The 26,318-nt window shown below is 38.1% G+C and overlaps 1 protein-coding gene, 1 long non-coding RNA gene and 1 other non-coding gene across 4 annotated transcripts; 1 reads left to right on the top strand and 2 right to left on the bottom strand.

The window, feature by feature from the left end:
* Positions 1-378: 378 nt before the first annotated feature.
* IFRD1 (interferon related developmental regulator 1) lies at positions 379-24,533 on the top strand. 2 transcript variants are annotated; one of them, XM_043463165.1, is made up of 12 exons: positions 379-860; positions 5,246-5,350; positions 5,491-5,575; positions 6,314-6,438; positions 8,341-8,498; positions 11,420-11,470; positions 11,554-11,732; positions 11,821-11,929; positions 16,981-17,115; positions 20,740-20,868; positions 21,324-21,419; positions 23,780-24,533. In XM_043463165.1, exons 1-12 carry the CDS (start codon positions 770-772, stop codon positions 23,867-23,869), a joined length of 1,353 nt encoding a protein of 450 aa, XP_043319100.1. In that variant the 5' UTR covers positions 379-769; the 3' UTR covers positions 23,870-24,533. The 2 variants fall into 2 exon arrangements, with proteins under 2 accessions (XP_043319100.1, XP_043319101.1); XM_043463166.1 differs by lacking the exon at positions 379-860 and adding an exon at positions 1,139-1,843.
* Positions 9,688-13,670, bottom strand: LOC122438366. Its single transcript, XR_006268533.1, has 3 exons — positions 13,566-13,670; positions 9,877-10,057; positions 9,688-9,803 (listed from the first exon to the last, which is right to left on the bottom strand). It is a non-coding gene; the product is annotated as an uncharacterized LOC122438366 (long non-coding RNA).
* Positions 15,747-15,873, bottom strand: LOC122439014. The gene has a single exon (XR_006268755.1). It is a non-coding gene; the product is annotated as a small nucleolar RNA SNORA40 (small nucleolar RNA).
* Positions 24,534-26,318: the final 1,785 nt, after the last annotated feature.

Genomic DNA, 26,318 nt, shown 5'->3' with positions numbered 1-26,318 from the left:
AACGAATTCAACTACTAAAACCACGGAAACGTTCCCAACTAGAGGGGTTTCTGTGCCAGGGCAGAGGCCGCAAGCAAGGGAAAGGTTAAAGAGAAGAACGCGAGTCTCTGGAGACAGACCAGCGACGCGGATTGCGTAGCTCCCAGTTGGAAGCTGGCTGTCGTCATGTGGCATACCCGCGGCATTGCTCACCGCCGGCGGCCACCTCCGTCAATTCCAAGGCTGGGCCGCCAGCAGGCAGTGGAAGGGTCACGAGAAAGGAAGCATGTGCGCAGAAAAGCCAGTTGGGAGGAGCTGGGAGGCGGCTCCACGGGGCCGACTACATATCCCATGATTCAGCACAGCAACGAAGGCCGGCTCCCCGGGCGCCGCTGGAAGACTTGCGGCATGGGAGCTGTGGTGAGCATCCTTCGCCCGCCCGAAGTCGGCCTTTGGTGGGGAGATATATGGGGATTGGCTAGTGAGAGTTCGAGTTCCGCCCACAGATGGTGACGACAGGCGGCGGTCCTGCTACTTAAGGCGTCGTGGCCTCGACCGCCCCGCCTTAGCTCCCGCGCTAGAGAGAAACATGTATCGTTTCCGATCACAGCTCTTCACGGGGATTTCAGCTGCCGCCATCGCCCACTCTTACCCGCGCCGCTTCTCGCCTCTGTTGTTAGCCGAAGACTCGCCACTCAGCCGCCCGTCGCACAGACGCACGAGTAAAAAGTGCAGCTCCATCGGCTGATCCTCGCTAAGCTAGAGTTTAGGCGGCACCGGGCGTCCCACGATGCCGAAGAATAAGAAGCGGAACACTGCCCACCGCGGTGGCAGTGGTGGCGGCGGCTCAGGGGCAGCTGCAGCGACGGCGGCGACAGCAGGTAAGAAAGTATTCCCGTCGCCGGCATCCCAGATACCGGCCGGGTTGGCGAGTCGCTTAGCCTTGGGCACCCTGGGAGTTGTAGTTCTATTCCTCTAGACGTATGCGTTGGCGGGGCGATTGGCGTGGCCGGCGGACTACGCTTCCCAGCATGCCTTGGGGGCCGAACCTCGCGCGATTTGGATCTGGCGTGCGAACCGAACTCTTGGGCACCGGCCGCGGGGCAGGGAGAGGGGCAGATGGATTCTTGCGCCTGAGAATGGGTCGGGGTTGGGGGTGACTGGGAGCTGGGCGGGAGAGGAAGTGTTTTCAGAGACTGGTACTGGCTCTCTAGAGCTCTTCTTGACAGAGGGTGGTGCCGAGCTCGGAGTTCTGTCCATGCTGTCACTGGTCGTCTTGGACCACTCGGCTCCAACATGGAGTTCTCGGGAATGCCAAACGTCCGGCGGGTTTGGACCGGCTCTTGCGTCACGCGGCCTGGGCCTTGCGCCGTGGGGCCGGGGTGACGCAGAGGAGCCCATGTGGCATCCCATTCGGCTGCCTTCCTGCGCATCCCGCGTGTGCACCTGGCCCGGCCGAGGCGCCAGAGGCTGGGGTCCACTGTCCCAGCGTAGACTCTGCTCCTACCTTTATCTGGCACCCGCACAAATCCCGAGTCCCTGGCTCTGGTGCGACCCGTCGAAGCCAGCTCCTACTCCCGGGGGCAGAAACTGCGTTCTCCTTTGTGCTATATTTTGTAGGTTCTCCGCTGGGAGTCCGGAATAGGCTGGAGTGGTGAGGAGCTCAGATTGCAGTTGGCCAAAAGTTTAGGTTTTTTTTGTTTTTTTTTTTTTTGATTCCTCTTTGCAGAGTTGAAACTTCCTGGATGGGTAGGTGCTTAACTGAATTAATGATTTTTTAGTCCTAACTATACGGCTAAGAAAAAATGACTTCAAGCAGAAACTCCAACGAGACACACCATACTGAAAGCTAGTGTTAAACCTGGTAAAGTCATCTCACTTAATAATTGCTTTGTTGAAACTTTGAAATTAAGTATTAACCTCAGGTGTTATCACATCGAATCTATTAGCCATATATATTTGTGAACACAGTTGCCACTTTAACCCTCAGATTGATATGCCTTTGTTCTTTAGCAAATAAATAGGCCAGTTTTTTTTTTTAAAGAATTGGAAACTGATATTTAAAAAGCAAGACGAAAACTTGCAATCATGTATTATTTAATAATTGACAGTAGAAATGAATTATTATAGATGCAGTTCCCCCCCCTTTAATATCTTTATTTTGATTGAATGCTTGCTTTCGGTGTGTATGAAGTTCATTCTTGATCAAAATATAAAATACATCTAGTTGCTCTGTGTGAATTGATACCTCTTTACCTTTCTGCTTCGTCTTCTCGTCAGAAGTAAACATTTAAATTCTGTCCAGAAGGTCCTTATTAATTTTAATTCTTCAAGTTTACCTTTTGTTGAAACAAACACAGAGATGGAGCAAGCTAAAGTCATTTTGAAAGTGGTAATGGCCTCCTTGATTTGCTAAGGAACATTTATTCCCTTCTGAAGCTTCCTGTCCAGCCTCCTTCCTTCCTGGTACTTAGAGAATAATCTCAGAAGGCAATGGGGGGTTGCCTTGCAAATTTTACTTCGAGGTTCTCATTTGTGACTTTTCAGCAGCAGGAAAACAATTCTTCGATAGTTTATAAAACTATACATGCTTTCACTATCTTTGGACGTTTACACTAGAACTTGTTAGCTGTGCTTGCCTCTGATTGGGGCTTGGGGGTGAGATTTACTTTTTGAAAAGGTTAAATTGGTTCCACCTGAATATTACTTACTCAAATAAATAATAGTTGAATAGAAGAGATGGAAAATTTTCACAAACTTGTACTTAAAAGTCTCTTACCTTACTGATATTTTAAAATGACATCTATAGAAGAAATGGGATTCATATGAAATCTTCACATGTACAACCAAGAAATAACCAACTTCTATCGTTTTGGGTTTCCCATTTAAATACTTTTTAAGTTAGTGGAGGGGGTCCAGGAAGCTAATAAAATTGACCTGTTGTTCAAGTGTGTGTGTTTTTCAAAGCACTTATTTTGAAGGGAGCATTTTTAGGAAAGAACAAAGCCTTGTTAGTAAGTAAGCCCTTTAAGAAATAAGGACTTAATGTGTCTAAAGGGCCACCTCATTAATGGTACTTAGGATCACAAGGTGGGTGAGTGTGACCTAGATATTAGACACTCATACAGGGTTTTTTCCCCTCGATTTTTTTTTTTTTAAATGATCTCTTTCCTCTTGAGCTTTGGGAAATCATTGAAACTTAGAGAGGGGAGCTGAGTAACACCTGGATAGGACACTCTTTTTGACAGTTTAAAAATAGGCTGAATGTGAAAAATAAAAGATTATTTGTGAATAAATATTTGTAAAAATTAAGCTGATGACTCAACTATTGCCATGACTTCAGATCATGAAAACACATGAAGACAGATCCAAAAATAGAATGTGATGTCATAGGTCTTTGTTTGTTTGTTTATTCTTTCCTAAGCACTATGATTAGGAAGTTTTGGTGTCTTGGATTCATTGCTTATTCTTTATACTTCACTACTTTGATTGGCACACTTTATTCTCTTTTGGATAGCAAGCAGATTTGAAGGCCACTTGCTTTCTGTGTTGATTTAAAAATCTGCTAAAGCCTCATCTCTGTTTTGATTTTTTAAAGCTATAAAAAAGACAGCAACAGGCTTAATTATACGCAGAGAATTTTTGAGAAGCCTTTCTTAAGATTTATTAAATGATACAGATTTCTTGAACATAGGGACCTAAGAGATATCTAGTGCAATCTAAATCAGGTGACTCATGGTCACTTTTGGGGCGGAATTGGGGACTTCTTTTAACTCAGTGCTCATTGTAATTGATGACTGAATAATCTTTCTATTAATATGAAGTTCCCACAAAACAAAAATAATTAGAAGTGACAGTGACTAGGAGTGTAGATTTATTCCTTAGATTAATGAAATTGAGAGGAAGATTCTAGTTTAAAAAAAGATTTTAATTTTTTAATAATAGCACTGATATTTTAAAACTTTTGGGTATATTAGAACCTTTCTTTTGAACGTGATTTGTCTAACAGGCTTTTTATGCTATATCAAATACCAGAACATCTTTTTAAGGTCTTAAAATTCGACTCTTAGTTGACCAAAAATACTCAGACAAACTGAAAGAGCTCTGTCTGTCTTCCCAAGGGAGTGACAGGAATGTTAACACTTGACTAGGAACAAATGTAAATGTGTGCAGCCATCACAGTAGGAAAGTCATCATCCAGCTTAGTCACTAGTCACTACAGTAAAGTAGGTTTTTAAAATACTGTAGTCATTTCTGAAATTGGCATGTGAAAAAAGTCAAGTCTTGAGCATTGCTCAAGGTCTTCAAAGCAGATTCTCAATTTTAAGCACACCATGCTTACAATCTTTATCAGCTTGCATCTTGCCTATAATTCTTTACTTGCAAACATGAGACAACTCTGTTAAGAGGACTCTTGAGTAGATGCTTTCTCCAGTGGACTTGGCCCTGTGAAGTCCACTGTAGAGTGCTGGTAAGAGGAAGGAGGGCCTCTCTGCAGTGCTTGAGGACCATTTCATAGTCCTGCCTCTTAAGTGATTTGTATGCTAGTTCGCAACACTTCTCAGCTCTTCTGTCTTCCATGACTTGGGAACAAAAATCCTGCAGTTCACTGCACTGGTATCATGTAGAAAGTCCATCAGAGCTCTTTGTATTTTCTTACACATCTTACCAACACTAGTTCTTTCGTGATCAGTCACTTCATCCAGTTGCTGTCCTCATTTTCTGTGCCATGTTGGATCCACTTATCAGCATCTAAAACTTCTATCTTAAACTTTTTTGATCCTCTCAATTCAAATTGTCTTACTTAAAACTACCATCCCACAACTCCTCACATTTCCCTTTGTATAAGACATGTGTAACCTAAAAACTAACCTATTCACCAGTTAATGTTATTCTCATTGGAAAATGCGTTTTTCTTATTTTTATGTTGATCTACTTTTATTGTCTTAATGATTTGAAGTAATTGGGAAGTAGTTTTTTTATCCGTAATACTGGTTTTATTTTACCAAAAATGGTCACATACTAGATGGTTGATATATTTCTGCAGTTGATGTATATTGTAAATAGCTGGTGCTCTGAAATACATAGTAGGTGAGTTGACTTATATTAGTAATATTTAAGTGAGTTCTTTTGTTAAAAAAAAAATTATCTCCCAAGTAAGTTTGGGTTTTTATTACTGGCTTTAAGTAAGTTTTAAAATTCCCAAGTTAAGTATTTGTATATATGACAACAAAATCATTGACCTCCACCCTCTTTTACCTACTAGGTGGCCAGCATCGAAATGTTCAGCCTTTTAGTGATGAGGATGCATCGATTGAAACAATGAGCCATTGCAGTGGGTACAGCGATCCTTCCAGTTTTGCTGAAGATGGTATGAGTTTTCAGTCTAGATTTTCGACATTAGATAAAAGGATGTTAAGGTCAAGGAATTCTTGTAGCTAAGTATTCTATTACTTTCCCTATCTGCTTTTTTCTGTTTAAATTACAGTGGTTGGTTTTATTATTCCGTAGGGCCAGAAGTCCTTGACGAGGAAGGAACTCAAGAAGACTTAGAGTATAAGTTGAAGGGATTCATTGACCTGACCCTGGATAAGAGGTGGGAATTACTGGAAGCTCTTTTCATTCTGGTTGATTTTGATCGGCCACCTTTTATATAAAATATGTGCAGTTATTTCTTTGAGCATTGTTTTCCTAAAGCTTGATTTGTTTACTTTGGATATTTTAGTTTTTTGCGCCTTTGGACTTTTAATGTAGATAGGAACATGCCACTAGAATTTAGATTAACAGACTCAGATTAGTTGTTGTTCTAGAATAAGAGCATATATTTGTGTTTGATAATTGAAGTGTATTTGTTGAATTAAAAGTTAATCTTCAACTAGAAAGGATAGCTATTGAAAAATACTAAAGCCAAATTGTTTTGTTACTTAACAGTAACTCTAGAACCAAATTAAAACAAATGGAATTAAAAACCCCAGAAGATGCAAACAAGAACTCTGGACTTTTGTTCTGTTAAAAAAAAAAAAAATATGTGTTTACTTGAATATGTAATAAGGCATGTAAGAAGAACATGCCTTATACACTGAAACTATGAAATACTATGTGGCCATTTAATGTTGTTATTAAATGAATAAGCAGAAAAATGCTATGATATGTAGTAGGGTGAGTTGTAGATGAAAATTAAATTATTATTTGAAAAGTGGTGTGAACATGAAAATTATATGTTAAAAAATCTATAAATAGAAAAAATTGAGAGGAAACTAGTCTTTTACAAGTCTCATTGACTGATGGTACACTCCAGCTGTATCTTCTTTCTCTTACATTTTGTTTTAAATAGTGCGAAAACAAGGCAGGCAGCCCTTGAAGGTATTAAAAATGCACTGGCTTCAAAGATGCTTTATGAATTTATTCTGGAAAGAAGAATGACTTTAACTGATAGCATTGAGCGCTGCCTCAAAAAAGGTAATGTCCTTACTTTAGAGCCACAGTTACAGAACCTAAAAGGAATTTGCTACCTTCTGTGCAGTAACATTTGTTAATAGCACTAAAAGTCTGGCTCACTCTTGTAACCTTGTACTTGACAGGGAATATATCAGTCTTGTTAAAACTCAAAATCAAACTTGTTAGCTTTTGAAACTGTAGTTTCAAAATGTAAAAATGTAGTAAGCATTTGAAACTAGGAAAGACTGGGGTGGATTGTCAACTTCAGTTGTATTAAAAGAGGTGTTTGCCATTCTCTTGTACATAAACAAAGGCTTGAAAACTTGTGTGAGATGTCAACAAAAAGTATTACTTAAAAAGCCATCCTACTTCCTTTTTCTAAAATTAAAACAATACCATAATTATCTACCTCATTTTCTTATTTAAAACATTGATCATACTTTCAATGACATCATTTCAGAATATCCCTTGGAATATTTGAATTCTTGAACTTTGTCATAGAGATTCTAGAATTCATATTAGGATCTTCTATGATCAAAGAACTTTTAAGAATAAAGAGAGACCTTAAAGATTAAGTCTAGTATTATCAAAGACTTTGAATTTTAGAAAATGCCAGAATTCAAAAGGTTTGGGGATACCAGCTTAATTATTTTGCCAAGTAAGAACATTTGTCTTTATTCTCATTTTCCCTCAGGTGAAAGCTTTGTCAAGAATGGGTGTTTGGAAACCTTTGGTCTAATCCACCTCTCACTGTGCAGAGAAATGAAAGGCCTAGGAAATGCGAGACTGGTCTAAAGTTATATAACTTGTTATTGGTATAGTTGATAGCAGAGCCAACTTCTTTGAGATACTACAATGGCTGTGTTAAAAGTTATTGAAACGGTATCCTATAAGGTAGTTGGATTAGACCTTTTAAAATTTCGTTACAATGTGCATAGACATTTAATTTATCAGATAATAACTTAAATTCAAAATTTGTGCAGACCCTTGATGTATACAGTTGTCAAGAGAGTTAGTTTACACTTACCTTTATATTAACATGCTTCCCTGGTGGCTCAGATTGTAAAGAATCTGCCTGCCGTGCAGGAGACCCAGGTTTGATCCCTGGGTCAGGAAGATCCCCTGGAGAAGGAAATGGCAACCCCCTCCAGTGTACTTGCCTAGGAAATCCTGTGGATGGAGGAGCCTGGCAGGTACACTCCATTGGGTTGCAAAGAGTCAGACACAACTGAGTGACTTCACTCACTCACTCACTTACATTAACGTATTTGTATAGTTTTAAAGACTCTGTTATTTATAGTTGGCTGTGCCATGCAGCTTATGGGACTTTAGTTCCCTAACGAAAGATTGAATGAAAAAAGCCCTCTACAGTGAGAATGTGGAGTCCTAACCACTGTACCACCAGGGAATTCCCAAGAATACCTGTTTTTAATCCCTTGCTTATTTTAAACAATATTGGTGGAGGAGAGCCCTGAAGGTTTAGTTTACCTCATGGGCTGTGTACATCTGAAATGCTTGACAAGTTATTTCAAGAGCTCTTTGTGCACTATTCTGTGAGTTCATGAAGGATTTAGAAAGTCAGATTAGCTTGAAATGCATTATTTTGCTGACCTGTTACAGTACTCTTCTTTAAAATCGGTGTTAATTTCCATTTTACAGACGAGCAACTGTTTTGAGAATAAGAGTAATTGGTTGAAGGTCATTTGGCTAGTATGTGATAGATCTAGGATTCGAGTGTGGCCTGCTTCCAGAGTTTGAGATCTTTAACCTCACTAGATTTATAGGTCATGCCAAAGCGTTGAGCATACTTTGAGTTTCATAATTGGTAGATGCTATTTTGAAATAGAACAAATTTGGGAAATTGCTGCCTTAAGAAGTCTACTGAAAATGATCTGTCATAATTGCTGGTGACTTCTTTTATAGGTAAAGGTGATGAGCAGCGTGCAGCTGCAGCATTAGCGTCTGTTCTTTGTATTCAGTTGGGCCCTGGAATTGAAAGTGAAGAGGTTTTAAAGACTCTTGGACCAATCCTGAAGAAAATAATTTGTGATGGAACAGCTAGTATCCAGGCCAGGCAAACTGTAAGTATAGAATTTCTAATTATAGATCTATCTAGGCATGATACTCAGACCTTGTGATGATCTAGGAAAATAGCATCTTCAAAAATATAGAAGGTTTTTATTATCATTTTATTCTCATTTGTTTTTTAGTGAGCGGATTCAATATGACAATTCTTTTCTTAAATTTTCTGATGCTCAATAGAACATCCCTTATAGAGCAGATTTCTACATTTTGAAATTGAAGATCATGTGCTTATATGAAGTACAGTGCAATGTTGATTTAGGATTACCCACTTTTTATTGGAGCTTAAACAAATGGTCTAGACAATGTTTATTGTGTAGTTATTTTTTTAATTCTAAGAAATGTAATGGAGTGTTGTTGTTGTTTTAATTCTGACCTAGAAGTCCTTAATTGAAAGGGCTGAGTGCTGTAGTTACATGGGTGGGTTTGGTTGATGTAGGGAACTCTGACTTTTGAAATATTCATCTGATTTGGGGGGTTTGGAAAAGCTTTCATTTTCTAATTGATATTTACCACTTATATACGTAAGATTGTGAATTTTGGTGGAGGAGTTGGTTGTTGGTTTCTGTTAGGCTAAATAAGTGATTTAAATGATCACACAAAACATCTTTTGCTTTATCACAGAAACATGAGGCAGTCTTAGCGGATTTAGGAAGTGGATTTTAATCTTAATGGATGTTAAGAATCTTAAGAGCCTTAATAGATCATAAGGATTTATTGTTAGTGAATTTGAATCTTAAGCTGTTTCTCTAGCAAGAGAGCCAGTTTGTTTAAAACTTTTTAATACTAATTATTAGCCTCCTCTTTAGTGTTACTTAAGGTAAATGATGGGCTTTCCCAGTGGCTCAGTGGTAAAGAATCCACCTGTAGTCCAGGAGCCGCAGGAGACTTGGGTTCTTTCCTGGGTTGGGAAGAACCCCTGGAGGAAGGCATGGCAGCCCACTCCGGTATCCTTGCCTAGACACTCCCATGGACAGAGGAGCCTGGTGGGCTACACCCCACAGGATCACAGAGTCAGACACAACTGAAGCAACTTAGCATGCACACACACAAGGTAAATGACATTACTCTATCAGGTAAACCCTGAAGTCTTAGTAGCTTAGTAAAAGCTTATTCTTGTACATATCAGTGCCCAGTCAAGCCAGCAAGGTCCCTTGGCATATCCGTCTTGCAGCTCTGCCCTGCCTCTAGGTTCTTTTCAAATGGCAGCAGTGGTGGTGAGATGAGGAAAGCTGGAGGTCAGAGGCAGGTCACTTCTGCTGAGAGTTCCTTGGTTTACCAACTGTATAGATGCTGGGAGGAGTCTAGAGGAAAAGGAGTAGGAGTTTGGTAACGTTATAGGAATCTCTGCCCCCCAGTAGTTAGTAATCTCTTTACCTTTCTGTTCTTCCTTTTTGGCTGGTTTCTTGCAGCTTTAAAATTGCTCGGGAGTATGAGGGGTATTTGAAATGTTTTGACAGAAAACACTGTTGATGGTATTTGGGGCGATCACTTAGTTTTGGTTGCATGTGAGTTGTTGTGGTTGTCCAAGGCACTTTCTTCATCCTTCTCACTCTTTCTGTGAGTTAAAAAAAAAGCAAAACTCTGGCATTCTTCTGCATATTAGTAGAAGGAATCTTTATTAAATGAAGGCAGTCCTACTTTTTAATCTGCCATTTCTCTTAGGAGATGTGTTCTGGCTTCTGCTGCTTACTTAGGAGAGGATTACATATTGAAATCTTCTTTTACTGAGAATAATGCTTCAGCTACTTGCGAATTTTAACAGTGTCTAATTTTTACGATAACCTAATGAGAATAAAATAGTGGCAGCAAGCAGATTAATATTACAGGTGTCCTCATAGTACTGGGACAGAACTCGCTAAAATTGGGGGCATGTGAATGATGCCTTTAAAGGCTTACACCTTAGTGGTACTTGGAACAACATGAGGGCATTTTAGTGATAACGTATGGAGAAAAGGGAAATGAAGAGTAATAAAACCTTATAAATTTCAAATTCTGCTTTTATACAATTAGCACAAGTGTTCTGAGACTTAATGACTCCTATAATGTTGGAAGTAGATTATATATAAATGTACTGAATCTGTTTTATTAGGTAGGTTTTTCCTTGGTAATCTTGGATGTCTTGTTCACTTGCTCAGTTGTTTCCAGCTCTTTGTGACCCCATGGACAGGTTTCCCTTCCTTGCCTCCCAGAGTTTGCTCAGATTGATGTCCACTGAGTCAGTGATGTTATCTAACCATTTCATCCTCTACCGCCCTGTTCTCCTTTTGCCTTCAGTCTTTCTTAGTATCAGGGTCTTTTCCAATGAGTCGACTCTTTGCATCAGGTGGCCAAAGTATTGGAGCTTCAACTTCAGCATCAGTCCTTCCAATGAATATTCAGAGTTGATTTCCTGTAGGATTGACTGATTTGATCTCCTTGCAGTCCAAGGGACTCTCAAGAGTCTTCTCCAGGACTACACTTTGAAGGCATCAATTCTTCAGTGCTCAGCCTTTTTATGGTCCAACTCTCACATCTGTACATGACTGCTAGAAAAACCATAGCTTTGACAATACGGACTTTTGTCAGCAAAGTGATGCCTCTGCTTTTTAATATGCTGTCTAGGTTTATCTTAGCTTTTCTTCTAAAGAGTTGGAGTTGGCTTGAAATGATCTGCTAGATGAATGAAGACCCAAGTGAAATGGAGTAACTTTGCTAGAGTTGAACTCTTAAGTTTACTAGCAGACCTTACTGGGTTTTAGCTGAAGCCCACTTCCCTTAACTCTTAACCCTGTTTTTTCCTTCTTTTTATACTATACTTGGGACCTAACATAGTCATGTAGCTGATAAGTTTTTCACGTTGAATTATAAAAGCAGGAGTATGTAAAATTAATAAGAAAATGGCAAAAATAATGTCTGACTGATTTTTTCCTTTTTTTAGTGTGCAACTTGCTTTGGTGTTTGCTGTTTTATTGCCACAGATGACATTACTGTAAGTAGAGAGCCTTCTGAATCCAGTTATTTGCACATTTCTCATTTAAGATGGTAATCTTATTTCCTGCTCTTATGCATTAGGAGCTGTATTCAACTCTGCAGTGTTTGGAAAACATCTTCACCAAGTCCTATCTCAAAGAGAAAGACACTAATGTTATCTGTAGCACCCCTAATACAGCACTTCACATCAGCTCGCTTCTCGCGTGGACATTATTACTGACCATATGCCCAATCAATGAAGTGAAGAAAAAGCTTGAGGTGTATGTATTTTTTGTTCTTATTTTATAAAAACAACATTTGTTGATATAATTGGTTGTGTTCACATAGTAATGACTGGCTGTTCTCCAGGCATTTCCATAAACTTCCAAGTCTCCTTTCTTCTGATGATGTAAACATGAGAATAGCTGCTGGTGAATCTTTGGCACTTCTGTTTGAATTGGCCAGAGGAATGGAGAGTGTAAGTATCTGATGGTAAAGATGTCACAAGAACCATTATTCTGTCATTACCCTCACAATTAAGAATTGGATGATAACTCAAGAGCATGGCCCGCTTGAGAACCTAATGATTGGTTGTCCTGCTTCTTGGCAGTGATGATGTAATACTTAATAAGAGCATAAACCAATACTGGTTGGTTGGTAGAGCAGTATTTGAATGTAGTTCATTATACTTAATCATTGCTGCCTATAGAACTGAAGTTAAAGTACACTCTTATTACTCATGGAGAGTTGTCCTGTATAATCTTTTGGATCTGCTTGGATTTCTCAGACCTGAGACACATTAAGGTAATTCAGGCACTTACAATAAATGTTAGACAAATGGATGAAATATGATGTCAATGTAGGTTTGGGATTAAGTTAGATGAGTTTAGTTACCATCATGTTTAACTTTTCTAAGCCAAGTGTGTTATTCGTTCAGTCCTGTTCGACTCTTTGCGATCCTATGGAATGTAGCCTGCCAGGCGCCTCTGTCCATGGGATTCTCCAGGCAAGGGTTGCCATTTCCTTCTCCAGGGGATCTTCCTTACCCAGGGATGGAATCTGGGTCTTCCACATTGCAGGCAGATTCTTTACTGTCTGAGCCCCCAGAGAAGCCCTTTCTAACCCAAAGATGAAAATAAACATGTCCCTTTAACCTGGGACATGTGCTTTGTAGTTCTCCACTGCTGGCCACTCATGGTTGCTTTTTTTCTTTTCTTTTCTTTTTTTTATACCACAATTTTGCTTTTGGGGGTATTTGAGTTTGTGGTAGGTGACCGAGAGATGATGCACCATCCTGGTGGTATTCCATGTTTAGCACTGAAAAGTCCTATGTCCTGAAGCCCTTTGTCTTAGGCTAGTTATATGGAACAGTTGGTCACCCTGGTTTGTGACCTCTATTGTGAATCTTAGGTTACTTCCTAGCTGCTTTTCAATTTAAGGAGAAAGATTATTTTCTGGAATGATGCTTTTCTGCAATTAAAGAAGTTAGTTAACAGTGGATAATTCTAAATAAGATTAATACATGTTCCGAGTTGCCTTGGTTTTTCACATTCCATTATTGGCCTGTGTTTGGCTGCCCCCCCCCCCGCCCCACCCCCCGCCTACCTTCCTTATTTTGAAAGAAAGCTAGTATGAATTAAAAGTAAGTTATTCACACTGTCAGTAGGTAATGAGTCTCCATATGTGAGAAATTGGACTCAAGTTTAGCAATCCATTTAATTTTATTGAACTAGTTAATAGCACCTTAACCTCAAGGCACGGAAGCCAGGTGTCCTAGTTTTTAATCTTGTATTCCTCTACTGACTAGAAATGTTAATTTCTTTTCTTTTTCCTTTGAAATGCATCCTAAAAGTGAAATAATGATGCAATTTAAATTATATATATTGAATTTGTTTAAATTTGCATAAATGTAAATAGTATTGCCACCTGCATATCTTCTCTGACTTAATTAATCATATGTGATAGTCAAGAGAAGTCACTCAAACATGTTTAATTTGACCAAATCCTTGTCAAAGACAAAAATGAACTGTTATAAAACAGAACCATAAGTGTTTTGTTTGCTATTTTTGTTAAGTAAGTTTTGTATTTGTTTATTTTTAAAAATATTCACTTACTTATTTGGCTGCCTTGGGTCTTAGTTGTGGTTGGTAGGATGGTTGTTGCAGTGGGCGGGCTTCTCCAGTGGCAGGCGGGCTGCAGAGGGCGCAGGCCCAGTTGTGGTGCACCAGCTAGTTGCCCTGCAGCGTGTGGGCTCTTCACTGACGAGATTGAAGCCATCCCCCCTACATTGGCAGGCGAATTCTTGCCCACGGGACCACCTTGGAAGTCCTATTCCTACCTTTAAAGTGGAGATGGTAATAGTTTATGCCTCACAAGTTGTTGGAACACGTGCCAAGTACCGTGTGCATGAAAGTGTTAGTCACTCAGTCATGTCCCACAGCTTGGACTGTATTCATGGGACTGCATGGAGCCCACCAGGCTCCTCTGTTGTTGGGATTTTCCAGGCAAGAACACTGGAGTGGGTAGCCATTCCATGAGTTGTTGGAACATGTGCCAAGTACAGTGTAAGTGGTAGCTATTCCTACACTGTTAGCTGAAATGCATGTCACCTCCCCCTTGCTAGTAGTCTAGTAGTAGCCTTTTTAGAGCTCTCTAGTCAAACTTAAACTAAGAGAAGGACTATTTAGTGGATAAAATTATAGGTCTGAGGGCCATGTGATAAACTAGTTCAGGAAATTGTACCAAAATACAGTATTCTCAGACCGTCCCTAATTCTCTCTGTTCCATCTTCCACCTAAGCTGACAGGGGCAGTGCTTCAGGACAGAGATACAATGGAAGTAAAATCTGATTACTCAAAACACATTTCCCAGGCCTTAAATCGCATGCTTCTCACTTCTTGATTTTGTTTGTAGGATAACCGGATCATGTAAAAATGTCTCCATACCCTGACAGAAACATTCTGCCTCAATTAGCAGGAGTGAAAAGAATAAAAGTTTCTGTAGTTGAATTGTCAGATAAAACCATTCTGGAAATAGTAGTCAGCGTTTTGCAGTGAAGTGGGGAGGGATCAAACTCTGTTTTAATGTTTGGCTTCCCTATAGTTATTTCTTAACACTTAGTACAGCTTGTTTCATTTTATTTACAATCAGTGCTCCGGTGACTACTATATAGAAAATACTAGTTTAGGGCATGATTTTTGTGACCATCAGCATCTCATCTTGTGTACTTGAACTCTTAAGTTTTCTATGGTTTCATTTCATTTTAATTCCACTCAACTTTTGAAACCATTTAACTTATTACAGCTGTTTGAAATAATTATCTTTAGACTTGTTTGAAACATTTAAATTATTATACTGAAACAGACTGTATCATAAAAAAACTATAGCATAATGGATATTTATGTACTGTGTTTTATGTAATTTTAGAATATATAAATATACTTTACTTAGGCCTTACAATAAACTTACGAGATGTGGGTGGTATTAACTATCCCCTTTTTATATCAGATTCCTCTGATTAAAAAAATGTCTGCTGGGAGATAAGATTCTTGAGAACCACTGGCAGTGATTCCCAGTTCTTAGAACAAATTACGGTAATGCATAGAGTCTTGTTAATTTTTGGTGTATTCTCCCATATATATGTTTAAATCTTCCATACTTTTTTTTTTTTGAGAATAATACAAAAGAACTAATAGCCAGTGAAATAAGCAGGAAACTGTTAATCCCTAAAATGTACTTGTTTCTACAAGTAAAACAATTCTTTTTTTTTTTTCCTGCACAAAGGTTTCTTTTTATTCATAACATAGGCAAAGTTATTTAAGTCAATAAATTTTTAAGGATTTTCACACGTCCTGATTCTTTCCACTGCCAGTCACCATAGTTCCTCCAAAGTTGTCAGCTTCAAGGCAGCCCTTACAAAAAGTTCTGCTCAGTCCACAGCTGTGATGTCTTTAAGATCCAATTTCCTTAAGCAGTTCACTATAGGATCCTGTTTAGGGTCAGGAGATGGGATGTCTAGTTCTCTAAAAGCTTATCAAGTTCAAATCATATTAATTCCTAAGTTATCACACCCTAAAACTTGACAGAGATCATTGGGATATGCCAATACCTTTGGAAAATCCAGACACTGTATTCCGAAGATAAAAGCCTAAAAAAAGGAGCCCACCTTTGTTTGTTTTATGTCAACATTAAAACTGAGTACTAGGATCAATACAGCTGGCAATTTAAAAGCTTATTTAATTTTATAGCCCTGGAAGCAATCTTTATGCTCATCAATACACATCCATTTTATGAATCATGTTCCTTCTTATCTGTATCAAAACTCATACTGAACAATGAGTTGTGGGTTGCAAAAGAGGACTTACTTTCGCACTTGTTTGTAAGTCCTTGTCCACAAATTAAACAAAAACAAACACAAGTGCTAAAAACAATTCTTATTTTGTTATGATGGAATCAAATTTAGTGAAATATAAATACAGACATCAATATAACATTGAACTGTTTTAATAATACCTTTTCAGTTTTGGTAACCGTTTTTCTAGATGAAAGTCTTATTAACAGGTGTCATTTCCAGCTAATTCAGCCATAGGAAGTTGAATTAGAACATGAAAGAAAACATTCATTAGAACAGTTAAGAATATACAATCTCTAAAATACTGACATAAGAAAATACTTGTACTTAAAAAAATAGCTGTGTTGATTTCAAGCTTATTTTCCATGAGTATAATAATCTTTTTCATTTTAGGCATTAACAGAAATTACATCTGTACCTTTTTAGATTGAACAATTAATAAATATATACAGTACAATGTGAAGAATGCCCAAAATAAGAGTTTCTTGTTTTAATAGAATAAGTTAAATGATTGTTACCACTAATGCAAAAAAGGTTAATAACTAGAGCTGGAGATGTCTCACCTTCTGTCTGCTTTAGTTTTGGTCAACTAAATAATTCTGAATCATTGCTTAGTTTTTAATGTGTTGTAAAATTTAATTAGAGAATAAAAACACCCAAAATAGACTTCTTAAAAGTATAGCCATTTAAACTGTAATAAAGAAGCCTATAGTCAACTTAAGGTCATAGCAAATAGCAATATATTTGTGGCTTCCCTCCAAAAGGAATTAAAATATATTTCTTTCTGAAATAATTTAATCACTTGAGTTGTGCACCTGATGTAAATACTTGGTTGCTTATTTGAAATATGGCTAGTGAATTAGAAATTAGGAGCTTTAAAAAGCATTACTAATAGCTTGCCCTTTTGCTATAAAGAAATTTGGAGTTCTGGGAATATGCACCTTGGGGTCTGAGGAACCAGAGGGTAGAAACTATATTGGTTTATGTGTATCTGACTGTCACTGAACTTGGAAGTCCCAGTAACGTCTTGAATACAGTTGGAACACAGTTAAGTGTTAGTTGAGTGTATCTGGATATACTTAGAAGAGGAATGTTCATTATTTGGTGGTAGTGTATCATCTTGTAGACAGTATTTCTGGATTAAATTTTTACATGTTAATAAGTGTTTTTCTGACCAGGACTTTTTTTATGAAGACATGGAGTCTTTAACTCAGGTGCTTAGGACTTTGGCTACAGATGGAAATAAGCACCGGGCCAAGGTGGACAAGAGAAAGCAGCGGTCAGTGTTCAGAGACATCCTGAGGGCGGTGGAGGTAGGCTTCTTAATGCTTTAATAGTTAATTAATTCTTTTGATATTAGATTGTTTTAAGCCAGACTTGTCAATTGGGTGATTCTGCTGATTGAACTTCACCTTTGAGCTAAATAATTTCCTCATTTTAAGACTGAGCAAGTTTTTAACAACAAAAATGAAAAAAATTTCTTTCTTTTTAAACAAAGGAAAAATTAATTCTGATGTTATAAAGGTTTTTTTTTTTTTCTTTTGTTGATGTTGAAAAAGATAAAAAAGATTCATAGTGATAGAAATACACTTCACTTTGGTGTACTTGGCCATCATTCAAGACCTGGTGCTTATCATTAGCACATAGATACTTAGTATTGTATGAATAGTGAATTATTTTTGTAAATAGTAAATTATTGCCTATCCCTCAGTACCTTTAATCAGAGACCTTTGTGAGCTCTTTGGGAAAGCTAGGTGCTGAAAGTCAAAATAACAAAACCCAGCATATCATTTTCTGATGCTTGAATCCTTTCTATAGACCTCTAACCTGCATTAGCCAACCTGGCAAATAAATTGATTTAGAAACCTTTAGGGCTTATAGTGCATGGTTAAGGATAAGTTTCTTCGATAAATGTTAATAGGGCATTTCTTTCAAGAATATTAGTAAAGAGTCCTTCAGTGTGATGTGTATGAAATTTTAGAATGGGCATTTAAAGGAAAATACTAAAGCCCCTCTCAGATCCAATTTTTAAGTGTTCCAATGATTCTTATGTAGCCTGCTTAAGAACTACTCTCTTCATTTTAATTTACATTAAAAAAAGTAAAACCTAGGGTATAAATTAGTATACAGGTCCTCTGTGATCTAAATTTTTGGTTAATGTTAATACTAATTGCTTTTTTATAATATTTTATGTTTATTCAGGTAATACTTTATTCAGGATGTTTTTTTAAAAACAAAATGAGAAAAAAAAAACAACCCTGACTTGAACAGACCTACATACATACTAAGCATTGATCTTGTTGGTCTTAAAATTAGTGTGGTAAAATCCCCAAATAAGCAAGTGATTTTCTTGAGTGGAATTTAGAAACAACCTATTCCTGTATTTAGATCCTATAGCCTCCAAAAGGTAAAATAATGACATGTTGTAGATTTTCTGGATTATAGCTGATTTCTAATTTTCTGTCTTTGGATCCTCTCTGGGTAACAGATTTTAAGGTCAGTAGGATTCCACAGACTCTAACAGGTCCCTCAGCCAAGGCCAGTCATGGTGGAAAGTACTGAGTCTCTTGAGAAAGATAGGTCTGAAATCTCGATGTGAACCAGTTTTAACAGGCCTCTTGTCTCCTCCCTCTGCCCCCCCACCCTCTCTGCTATCAATAGAAATGAAAGCCCTGTGTTTGCCTCATAATTCTATCCTCTGGTGACCTCCCTCCCAGGCCTGACCCACCCTCTCTTCTTCATCTCAGAATTTCTGTTCCTTCTTTGCCCTTTGATTGGTTCCCTGTTCCTCCAGCTCAGCTTCAGTCTACCTGCGTGTGTCAGAGCTTTCCTCAGTGATCTTGTCTCTTTTCTTATATTGAAACCCAGCTTTCTTTGAGGGACACTGCTTCCTTGTTGGATCTTGTTCAGTTGCTGCAGAGAATGGTCCATTTGGGGTGTGGTGGTTTAGCCATACCATTTCTTTTCATCCAAAAACCCATTTTGAAGTTCATGTATTAAATTGGTAAACATTTGATATGTTGGTGCTTTAACATACAGTTTTCTTGTTTCGGTCCCAGTATAGGTCTTAAGCAGTAGAATTATCTTTTTAAGGAAAAATGGAGACCAGAGGAATAGTCAAAAAACAGCAAGTAGCAACGCTGGCATCTGAGTGCACTGTACTGTGCTGTTTTTGAGGGCCAAACACTGTGGAGAGGTCCAGAGAGGGAATGGAAAGTGTCAGTGAGATTTGTCACAAAGGACGTGACCTTTGTAAGACCAGCTTCAGTAGAATGAAGGGAGAAAAACCAGGCTGAAGTGAATTGAAAAGTGAATGGGAGGTGAAAAAGTGGAGATAGTGTGTCTTGACTTAAAAAACATGGCTGTGATGGGAAGAAGAGAGCTGATGACTGGATTGTGGGAGGGTTTGCTGTTTTAAATGCTAGAGACAGTTTATGGGAAAAGGAGTCAATGGAGAAAGGAGCCTGTGAAAATAAAGTGAAAGATTTGTGGTATGAGGCGTTGAAAGAATAATGATTAGCCTTGAACTGGGGAGGAGGGTCTGTCTGATTTAAGAGAGAGGAATAGGTAAGGATACACGTGAGTTTATAGGGAGTTATTTCCTGGTGTCTCTGTTTTCTGAAATAAGAAATGATGAAATAATAGAATCCTACTGTTTTCTCGTTGTTGTTTTGAGCTGTTGTAATAGCCCAAGCACTGTATGTGCTTCACAAAACATGCTTATACCTGTAATAATTCTATGTGGTAGACGTATAGATGGCCTTTATAGGCAAGGGAACAGACCCAAACAGGTTAAATTACTTGCCAAAGTCACAAGCCCAGGGAGTGGCATATCCATGTGAATCTAGCATTCACATTCTTTTTTATTACATGAGATCCTGTGTCTGCTGAGAGAGGTGGGGACAGCAGTTGGATTGGTCCCGCCCAGTCAGGTCCCATTGCTTTGTTCCTCCTGCCTCTGTGGAAATCACTTCCTCCCTTCTGGGTTGTGTGTGCGTGCTCAAGTCCCTCAGTCCTGTCTGACCCACGGACTGTAGCCCACTAGATTCCTGTCCATAGAATTTCCCAGGCAAGGATACTGGAGTGGGTTGCCATTTCCTCCTCCAGGGGCTCTTCCCGACAGGGATGGAAACCATGTCTCTTGAGTCTCTTGCATTGGCAGGTGGATTCTCTACCACTGCACCACGTGGGTTACTCTTCCTTGTTCATGATTTATTAAAATATAGAGCACCTATTTTGTTTTTGTCTCAAGTTCTGTCAGTATTCTGGATTTCTTCTCTGTTCATTTGGAAAACCCTATCCTGTATTTGTTCCTGTTTCCATTTCACTTCCACCACTACCTCTTCTCCCCCCATGGTTATACTTTAGAAATTGTCTTCTGGCAAAATTATTCCATCTCTGAAATGGTAAATGTTATCTCTCATTTTCTTAATAAGAATCTTCAAAGGCCCTCTGAACCCTCTGGTTGCTCCTCCTCTTTGGTTGGTCTGTTAGTAACACCATTTGTCTTTACTTCCTTTCCTAGATTTCTGCTTCGCTAATTTCACCACTGGCTTGTGGGGGCATCCTGTCTCTCTGACTTGTCCCATAACCCTCCCGACCCCCAGCCCTAAACCGGTGCAAATACCTGACTTTTCCAGCAAGTTTGTTGAGTGCTTTTGAAATGAAAAAACATTCACAACAAGGTAGTTTTGCCATGTTTACTGCAGCTAGACAAATTCTGCACTCTTTATGTAGGATAGTACTTCTGCTTTCCAGTCTATTCCTATTTTAGGGATGGAGGTATTGGTTTAAACCATACTATTCAAAGAAAAAATAAATAAATAAACCATACTATTCATTTCAACATGTATGTGTGTATTTAGTAATTGTGTTTATGTAGGATCTCTTTAGATCATTTTGGTTCCTCTTAAAATTTTTATTCTTCTATTGACCAGGAACGGGATTTTCCAACAGAAACTGTTAAATTTGGTCCTGAAAGGATGTATATTGATTGCTGGGTCAAAAAACATACGTATGATACCTTTAAGGAGATTCTCGGATCAGGAATGCAGTACCACTTGCAGGTGAGTGGGTGACATCCTTTCTGTATGTTTACTTTTAAATTTGAGAGTAGTTTTGAATGTACCTCACTCCACTGCTTTTGAAGTTAGTTTGAATATGCAGACTGTTTTCAGTATATGTTATGTTCAATAGCAAATGTATTTTTGAAAGTTAAGGTGAATAAATATGAAACTGTCCTTTTTGTTTTGTATAGTGTAAACTTGGTGGAGCATCTCTGACTGTTGGAGCACTATTGACATCTTTGTAGGAAAGCAACTAGTTTGACATAGCTTTCTTGAACTCAGGGCATTGGAAAACAATTTGGTCTTATGAGAAACAGAAAGAAAATAAGTGACATACGTTCATATTTATCAACTTCACGTAACTTCTGTTAACCAGATTTCAGATTTCAGTTTATGTAGTAAAAAAAAAGAAAACTGATGTTTAATACTGAGCCTTATTGCCTCTTTTATTTAAGTCAAATGAATTCCTCCGCAATGTATTTGAACTTGGACCCCCAGTGATGCTTGATGCTGCTGCATTGAAGACAATGAAGATTTCTCGATTTGAAAGGGTAGGTTTGGTTTTTGTTTTCAAGAGAACTGAATGCACAAAAGTGGAGCCAAAGCTTTGATTCTGCTAGGTGACAGGCATTTAGCTATGTCTATGAACTATATTTAGTTCTCCATGGTGTTTCAGACAGCTCGACTAATAAGTATAGAAACTTTAGTTCATTTAGAGTATGGAGGGTTAAGACAAGAAATTTTTATCCATAATCCTATTAACATAGAAACTATTTTCATTTTTTGTTTCCCTTTGTTCTATGAAGTTTATATATTTAAGGATAAATATTGACAAAAGTGCTTTCATATCTGATGACTGAGCCTAAACTTAGTCAGTACCAGATTCATTTTACAGATGAGAACAAATGTGCTTAGAGAGTTTATAACATTAAATAGTGATTAATATTATTTGGCTTCCCCAGTGGCTCAGCATTAAAGAATCTGTCTGCAATGCAGGAGACCTGTGTTCATTCCCTGGGTGGGGAAGATCCCTTGGAGAAGGGAATGGCTACCCACTCCAGTATTCTTGCCTGGAGAATTTCATAACATTTCAAAAATCCATGTTATTTTTTTTACTAAGGTAAAATTCACGTAACATAAAATAAAGTGTACAGTTCAGTGGTATTTAATACACTTACAGTGTTGCACAACCATCACCACTGTCTAGTTCCCAAACATTTTCATCACCTCAGAAAGGAAACTGAGGTTCATTAAATATTCACTCTCTGTTCACCTCTTCTTTCCTCCCAGCTGCTGATAAGCAGTCACTCATGTGCATTCTTTCTCTGGATTTACCTGTGGTGGGTATTTCACAGAGAATCATATAATGTGACCTTTTGTGACTTTTTTTTTTTTCACTTAGCATTTTGTTTGGAGAAGGAAATGGCAACCCACTCCAGTATTTTTGCCTGGAAAATCCCATAGACGGAGGAGCCTGGTAGGCTACAGTCCATGGGGTCGAAAAGAGTCGGACATGACTGAGCGACTTCACATCACAGCATATTGTTGCCAAGTTTCATCCATATTGTAGGGTGGTCAGTACTTCAGTACTTTCTGTGGCCGAATAATCCTCAATTGTATGGATACACCACATGTTTATCTCTGTTAGTTTGTGGACATTCGGCTTGTTTCCACTTTTGATCCTTTTAAATCGTGCTTTTTTTGAACATACACGTGCAAGTTTTTATTAGAGCACCTGTTTTCAATTCTTTTAGGTATATACCTAGGAGTGGAGTTGCTCAGTCATGTGTAATTCTGTTGTTTAACTTTTTAAGGAACCACCAAACTGTTTTCTATAGTGCTGCAGTGTATTTTACCTTCCCACTAGCAATATGAGAGTTCAAATTTTGACATCCTTACCAATACTTTTTTTTGTTTTTATTTTCCTTTTAAGTTATAGCCATCCTAGTGGATGTGAATTATTTTATTGTATGTTTATAAAACCTTTATATTTAATTATTTTGATGGACATATACTTGATGGGCGTTGTAAAATTTTCTAATAAATACGGATATTTTTACATTTATTTCTCTTTTGGATTATTTCTTGGATAAAGTCCTTGCATGGGACTATAGGGCTTGATTATGATTTTTTGAGATGTATTGCCAAATTACCTTCCAAAATTATTCTACTACTTTTAATTATTTTCAGTGTTGAATGAATGCATGTAGCTATTAAACACATATTTAACAGCATTGGTTTTATTATTTAAAAAATTTTCTTGACATTTTATGTTGGATTATTTTTTTCATACAGAATCGTCATGAACTATCATGTGTTAATCTTCTCCCTCACTCTTTGTGTCTTTTAAACATTTAAAGTATATCTAAAGTCAGATTAGTTCATTTCTTTCCTTTCAGTCCGTGGCGACCCCATGGACTGTGGCCTGCCAGGCTCCTCTGTCCATGGGAGTTCCCCAGGCAAGAATACTGGAGTGAGATGCCATTCATTTCCTGCTCAGGAAATCATCCCAACCCAGGAACTAAACCCCGGTCTCCTGTATTGCAGGTGGATTCTTTATACCACTGAGCCACCAAGGATGCATATATATGGTTTCAGTAGTACTTCAGTGCTTATAAGCAAGTTAGTTCTCTGCTTCTTCCTTTCCCATTTCTCAGGCTTTCATTTCAGCCTTTAGTTTTTTCCTAGCACTTTGGTTTCAGATTTCTAAGTAAAATGCTTATACAGCTATTTCTTTATTTGATAGGTAAGGATTTCTGCCTTTTTACTTCTCCCCCCCTCCCCCCCCTTTTTTTTTCTAAATCAGCATCATTGTTTACATTATAGTAACATTGTAATTTTTTTTTCTTACTTTATAAGAATACCTAAAACTTTATCGGCTCACACATATTTTCCTTTTTTTCCATTTCAGCATTTATATAATTCTGCAGCCTTCAAAGCTCGAACAAAAGCTCGAAGCAAATGTCGTGATAAGAGAGCAGATGTTGGAGAATTCTTCTAAATTTTTAGCATTTGAAGACCACTTTCTAATTTCCCTTTTTTTTTTTTTGTAATTTTTAATGTATTTAATCTCTAAAGACAGTTTTTATCTTAGTCAACAGATAGCTTTTGTAGTAGGGGTTATATTATAATTTAATGTATATAGTATTGCAGATGGTAAGTCCTGATTATTGAATATTCTTTGTATATATAATCAGTAAACATAAATAAATTGTAATGTTTGGTCATTTTTTATTTATGAAAAAAGCAAACATAAGATATTTCACTTGATTTCATGATGAGAAAAACTGTTAGCCAAAGTTAAATTTCTTATGCTGTGATTGTCAGAAATACTGATTATAATGATATAGATAAAGTTTTTAACTTAAAGATCTTAAACAGATGAGTTCAGGATACAATTTTGGGAGCTAGATATGGAAAAGCTGCTGTTATTTCCAATTTTAAGTGGAACCTAATAATTTTGTCACTAGGATCAACAAAAGGAATTATACCATGCGACCATACAGCTGCACTTACAGGCCAATCAGTCCATCCGTTGTTGATGATGAATTAATATAAGCCAGAAAAGTTGCCAGCCTTGACCACTGAGGGCAGTAACACTAATTTTATCTGCTGTGTAAGACCTTGTGCTCTTTATTTTGAAATAAAGATCTTTTCACACTAAAGGTGCTTCTTTTCTAATAGAAGAAACATTTCTGAGTTTATGTATAGAGTTCAAAATGATAAAGTGGGGTAGTGAGAGTAAAACAACTTCCTTTTGTATATTTGGAAACATGAAAATAAATGAAAAAAATGGTGCAGTGTATCGTTGACATTTCAGCTACTTCTAAGACCATTGTTTCTTGGTTGCCCCATGAGATGCTTTTTTTTTTTTTACTTTATGGGAAGTTGTAGGCATTTTGACAATGCACTAGGATTTTTTATTATAAAACTTTATGTTAAAACAACATTGCATACATAATACCTACAGTTTAGAAGTTACAGATTTCTTTATATTAATGCAGTAAACAGTAATAAGAGGGGTGGAAGAAGCATGCAAATAAGGACCAGAATCCACAGAGGTTTTTTTTCTAAACTAGTCTTCCTCTGCCACATCTTCAACCCCTCCTGGAAGGTCTGATGCGTCCCCTATTGGCTGCCTCATGGAGCTGTGACTGCTGCTGGGAGGGTGAATTCCAGCCCTCAGATACAATGCAATGGAAAACCAACTTGGAATCCCAAACCTGGGGTTGCATGTTGTCACCTCTTTATATTCCGAGTAGTTTAGGACCATGGAGAAGAGATTGTAAGTAGTATTTTTTCTAAATTTTCAATTTACTCTTTATATATTTTAGAATATTAATGAATTTTTATTAAAACAATGTATAGTGGTGGTTTAGTCACTAGTTGTGTCCGACTCTTGGCGACCCCACGGACTGTAGCCTGCCAGGCTCCTCTGTCCATGGGAGTTCCCTGGGCAAGAATACTGGAGTGAGATGCCATTCATTTCCTTCTCAGGAAATCATCCCAACCCAGGAACTGAATCCTAGTCTCCTGCATTGCAGGCGAATTCTTTATACCACTGAGCCGCCAGGGATGTATATATATAGTTTTAGTAGTACTTCAGTGCTTATAAGCAAGTTAGTTCCCTGCTCCTTTCTTTCCCATTTCTCAGGGTTTCATTTCAGCCTTTAGTTTTTTCCTAGCACTTTGGTTTCAGAGTGCTAAGTAAAATGCTTATACAGCTATTTCTCAATTTGATAGGTAAGGATTTCTGCCTTTTTACCCACCCCCCTTTTTTTTTCTAAATCAGCATCATTGTTTACATTATAGTCACCATATTTTCTATTCATTTCTGAACCAGATGGTTTCCTGTGCTTACATTACCATTCTCAGGACATCTTGTCTTGGTTTTATACACACATCATTTAACTCTTCCAGAACAGTCCCAGTAAGTCTGCAAAACTCCTCTTTAGTCTCTTTGTCACATAGTCAATGCCCAAAAGAATATTGAATTCTTTGTTTCAGTCTAGACTACCTTCTCGCATCTGAGTGTACAGCTGTTGCCTGAGATTCCATGCTGGGATCTGTTTTCCACTCAAGTTGGATTCCACATCTGGATCCCATGTCTTCACGATGAGATTAAAGTTAAGTCACTCAGTCGTGTCCAACTCTTTGCGATCCTGTGGACCGTGGCCCACCAGGCTCCTCCATCCATGGGATTCTCCAGGCAAGAATACTGGAGTGGGTTGCCATTTCTTTCTCCAGGGGATCTTCCTGACCCAGGGATTGAACCTGGGTCTCCCGCATCACAGGCGGATGCTTTACCCTCTGAGCCATTACTTCCCTGTTAAAATGGAATGAGTGAAACTTCTGGGAATGAGTGTGTGGGAGGTCAATTATGTTGAAACTTTACGTGTCTAACAGGTACTTTGGCTTGGTATATAAAATTCTAGGTAGAAAACCAAACT

This window comes from Cervus canadensis, chromosome 3 (genome assembly GCF_019320065.1).
Source record: "Cervus canadensis isolate Bull #8, Minnesota chromosome 3, ASM1932006v1, whole genome shotgun sequence".
NCBI lineage: Eukaryota > Metazoa > Chordata > Mammalia > Artiodactyla > Cervidae > Cervus > Cervus canadensis.
The sequence above is the reverse complement of the archived record's forward strand: the minus strand, read 5'-3'. Positions and strand labels throughout refer to the sequence as shown.